This window comes from Lytechinus variegatus, chromosome 2, assembly GCF_018143015.1.
Source record: "Lytechinus variegatus isolate NC3 chromosome 2, Lvar_3.0, whole genome shotgun sequence".
NCBI lineage: Eukaryota > Metazoa > Echinodermata > Echinoidea > Temnopleuroida > Toxopneustidae > Lytechinus > Lytechinus variegatus.
Window position 1 is genome coordinate 72373299 of NC_054741.1, and position 4793 is coordinate 72378091.

Consider the following 4793-nt stretch of genomic DNA (forward strand, 5'->3'; position numbering starts at 1 on the left):
ATTTTTTCTGCTATTTTTACAACAAAGTTTTCTTCAGGGTGAACTTCCCCTTTAACCCTATCTAGGCCGGGGTATTTTGGGAGTTCCTATGGCCGGGGGGGGGGGGCATCCCAGCCCCCCCCTAAGATCTCGGCCGTCGACCGGGCGATCGCTCCGAAAATTGGCACGCGGGTTGTCTGGGACATAATCTACAAGATTGTATAGTAATTTATTATGCGTAATTAGTATGCGAAATCATGCCTTTTCCTCTAACTCCCTAAATAAAGCTCCAAATGTACTAATTTTTGGTATAGAAACTCTTTGTGGTGTCCTTAGCAAGAGTACATGAAAAAAGTTGTGATATTAACTCATTTTCTCATGTATTATATTTTTTTTTTCAATTTCTTATGTATTTCTTTGTTTTTTTGACCTTTTGTTTTTCATTTTTTTTTCAATGAAATTTGTTGGGGACTCTTCTGTGATCATAAAAATCATAAAATGAATACATGTAGACTGGAAAAACTAAAAATAATCATACATTTATGAATTTTGGTTGAAAACACAATTTGCATTGACTTTGTACACAAAATCACGTTTTTGAGCAATTTTCGGTCTGACATGCACTTACATAATGTTGCGTAATTTCGGAACCACATACCCGGGTGACGCAAAATTGGTCTCAAAAGTTGTGCAAGACTTGAAAGTAAAAACTCAGCGAGTGGCGTGGTCAAAACATTTCGCACGGCAAAAATATCGCCCGATTCGTTGAGGGGGGGGGGGGGCTCCGAGGCCCCCCCCGGCCTAGACGTAGGGTTAAGGGACAAGTCCACCCTAACACAAAGTTGAACTAAACAAAAGGAGAAAAATCCAACAAGCATAACATTGAAAATTTCATCAAAATTGGACCTCTTTAAGTTTTGCGTAATCTCACAAAACAGTTATAATATGTACATCCCGGTCGGTATGCAAATGAGGAGACTGATGACATCAATCACTATTTCTTTTGTATTTTATCATTTAAGATATGAAATGTTCTATTTTTTCCTCATTGGAAGGAGAAACAAGTTTTCTTCCTCCATGAACATGGGATCTTACAATTTTTTTAATATTTTATGGTTCATTCAAGCTGGTCCTTATTGTCAAATCTGTAAACAAAAATTATTTGTATAATTCAAACAATAAACACAAAATAGTGAGTGAGGGACATCATCAACCCTCTCATTTGCATGCTGCTTAGTTGTGCATATAACTGTTTTGTGAAAACTAGCGAAACCTTAAGATGCCATAACTTCCTTATTTTACAGCTGATTTTGACGATATTTTCAGCATTATTTTTGTTCAATTTTTATTTATTCAAATTAACTTTTTAGGGGTGGACTTGACTTATAATATTCGGCTCAATTTGAATGATAACAGCCTTATTCACTACATTCATACCGCTGTACATGTAATAAAATAATTTATGTACCAAGTAGCCAATCAAATATGTTCCTCTCAAAACATTTTAGTTTCTTTATACAAATAAAATAATAGGCCAATTTCATTCTATGTATTTATCTCAACATGGGTAGTTACTTTAAAGTATAGCTATCTATATCACATAATCAATGAGAAACCATAGACAATGTTAGTTCGCATCATCCTAAAGAATATGATTTTGGCCTTGACTCACATTCGCTTTTTAAAACCATTTACAAACCAAAAAGCATAGCAGCCATAAGTAAATATTACTCAGAAGTTATACATTTTTTACAGGAATCATATTACAATAGTGGGATTCTAATAGTTCATTAATAATATCATATTTACAATGCTTACAATTCATGACACGAATTTAATGCGAAAACAGAAATATGAATAAGAAAATTTGATTTTCTTCTTCATAAAGAGTGTATAAGATTCATTGCCATTATGCTGTCGCCAATTGTATTCAGTAAAAGCGGAAAGAATTCCTTTTTGCAAATCATCAACCATGTCAATAAACTTTCTGGGTGTCACAATCATGAACACAATGAAATAACATGCTTACAAGCAAGCAATTAGCAAGTGCAATGGCAATCACAATTAATATGCAGATTATATATAGGGAACTTTCACAAAATAAAGCCAACAACCACAGGCAAAAGCAAGCATGCCTCGAGAAAGGCACACCAAATAGCATGCGTTGCTACCTGGGGATATTTTCAGTTTTTCAAATTGTGCCTTCTTCCTCAGGTCAAGACCCTTTAGTTCATAGAGCGTGAGCAGAAGAGTGCCCTTCTTGACTTTGGCAATAAAGATCCTGTCCTTACTATCTACAGCAGGATAGAGGTATTCCCCTTGAAGGGCTCGAATAGATGTACCTGCGTTACCATCCTTGTCAAACAGCTGTACCACACTGGGGTTTGCATCACAAGAACTCGTGACAATTGCTCCTGACATGGTGGCAAAGGCTTGCTTTGGTAAGTTTGGAGTCGGTATCGTATGTGTCAGGGTTTGTCCGCTTGACTCGTAAATGAAAACCTGGCTTGATTTGTTGGCAACCAAGATCTCATCTGAGGGACCGATGCTCACCTTTGGGTAATCACCACCTCGTGGTACTTCCATCGTCGCCAGACGAGATCCATCCTTGGCATGCACATGAATTTCATAATAGGAATTGGAAGAAACCACCATCTTGGACCTGCTCTGAAAAGCAATGTCGTAGTAGAACATAGACGGTAGTTTCTGCATGTCCTGTTTATCGCCATTGGATTTGATTTTAATGACACTTTGTCCACCATATTGAGCAATTACGACGCTGTTGATGTTCTTCTTGACCATTCCTTGGATGTGTTTGGGAAACTCAAATTTGTTGATGATTCTGCATGTCGGAGTTGAGAACTGGCCAACTTCTTCATGTATGTTATCGGTCGGAAGAAATTTCACCTCTTCCACACTCTCCACTATATCCTTCGCAGACGTTTCATCAAATGCTTCACCAAGAATAGCTTCCAATTCTTCACAAAGTAAAGAGTGTTCCGTTAATCTATCCATTTCAAGATGGCGTGTCTTGATGCCGTCTTTAACCAATGCCAGTGAACGTGAGATATTTTGGATCCTGTTAACGGCATTCTCCTTTAAGGTATCTATGTCGCCATCACACCTCTCCTGCAGAGCATCTACTTGTTCAAGAAGCATACGCTCATTTTCTTGGAGCTGAATAGATTTAACATGAACTGCCTCCATGACATCAGCCCGAAGTTTCTGGGTAGCTTCTTGAACTCCTTCCTTCTTATTTTCAATGAACCCAATATTTTCTTTGAGTGAGGCAATGGTTGACTCAGACAGCTTGATCAGCCGATCTACCGTATTCTTAAGCTCATCCACGACGTCGGGTTGGTTCTTGATGACATGATCACGATGACTGACGATCGTACACTTGTAACAGATGAATACCTTGCAATCCTTGCAGAACAAATCCTTGTCATCTCGCTTGTGTATGGAACATTTGTTAGATAACTCATCAATGCTGATATCCTTCTCTTTCACATCATCCAGTGAGACTACCTGGTGACCCTTGAAGAATGTTGTCATCAACTGGCCGTGTCCCTCGTCACATCCCTCACACATGTAATAACTGCAAGCAATGCAGAAAGAAACCGCATCCTTTCCAAATTCACAGGCTGTGCACTGGCTGTCCAATTTAGTTGTCACCCTACAGAGCGGACAAGCCATGTCAGCAACTTCTCTCTGGGTCTCGTCATAGTTTTCGAGGCAAATGCGACAAAAAGTGTGTCCACATGTGAGAATAGTTGCATCTTTAAACATTTCCAAGCATAGTGGACAGGTCAGGTTCTGTGAACTCATTAAAGGATCTTCTTCCTGTTCGGCCATGTTAGCTGTTTTCAGACAAAGCTCTTTTGAAATATGTTCACTGTGAGACAGATATGACCAAAATAACTTTTTACAGGTAGTCACAGATACACCCAAATCAAGGATTTTTAAACTCTTCAAACTTCCACTACCAAACCATCGCACCTCTGTACACCGATGAGCAGAATTTTGTAAATGATGTCGTCTGGTCGCAATGAATTACCATTAATTAGAAACAGAGGTCATATGCTGTTTATTGTTCTAAAAGTTTTAGACAAAATTAACCGGCTACACAAGTCCATATCGCACACTACGACAGTCAAAGTGAAACAGTTGATCCATACCCGTTCAAACTTCGCATGAGACGCGGCAAACGTGGATGACGGAGACAATAATGAACGTCGATTCACGTTTGGAAGGAGTCACGGGCCTTCATTACATCCACGTGATTGTTTGCATCGAAGCATCACAATTCAATATCATGAACCACTTCCCTGGGTGCCCAGGGGTGATCAATGCTTCCGTATGAAAACAAAAATTCATTGTCATAACAACAGGTAAACAAAACATCCCGATGTTCGAAAGAGGTGGGGGTTATATGAACTCATTTGTTTATAGTACATATACTATCCAAGAGGGGTTTGAAACATTAAAGGCATTCTTTGCCACCTTGCCAGATCAGGAATCGATGCTTGTTTTTCCTATAAGACTCACATTAGTTGGTTATCGCAAGGTTTGTGCTATTTTTCATGGCTCTTATATTCTGTCAGTTATTTTTTTCCTAAAATTTAAGTAAATGGGTTGGGTTTTTCGTCTTTATTTGTGTCGTATCACCCAAGACATTCAATTTCGTAACTATTTGTCGGTAATACTGAAACGAGAAATGTGACGCCGATTCAGTGACTAAAATCTTGAGCTAGGACCCACTCTCTACAAAGCAGCGCTTCTTAGTGGATCCCCTAATTTCCATACACTTTCTA

At 38.8% G+C, this 4793-nt stretch overlaps 1 protein-coding gene across 1 annotated transcript; it reads right to left on the reverse strand.

Moving 5' to 3' along the window:
• Positions 1–1292: 1292 nt before the first annotated feature.
• On the reverse strand, positions 1293–4221 carry LOC121408917 (E3 ubiquitin-protein ligase TRIM31-like). The gene has a single exon (XM_041600636.1). The coding sequence runs from the start codon at positions 3832–3834 to the stop codon at positions 2056–2058; it is 1779 nt and encodes a 592-aa protein (XP_041456570.1). The 5' UTR covers positions 3835–4221; the 3' UTR covers positions 1293–2055.
• Positions 4222–4793: the final 572 nt, after the last annotated feature.

Bases quoted from the DNA above. Each gene is read 5' to 3' on its own strand.
- LOC121408917 (XM_041600636.1), bottom strand. From the start codon at position 3,834: ATGGCCGAACAGGAAGAAGATCCTTTAATGAGTTCACAGAACCTGACC.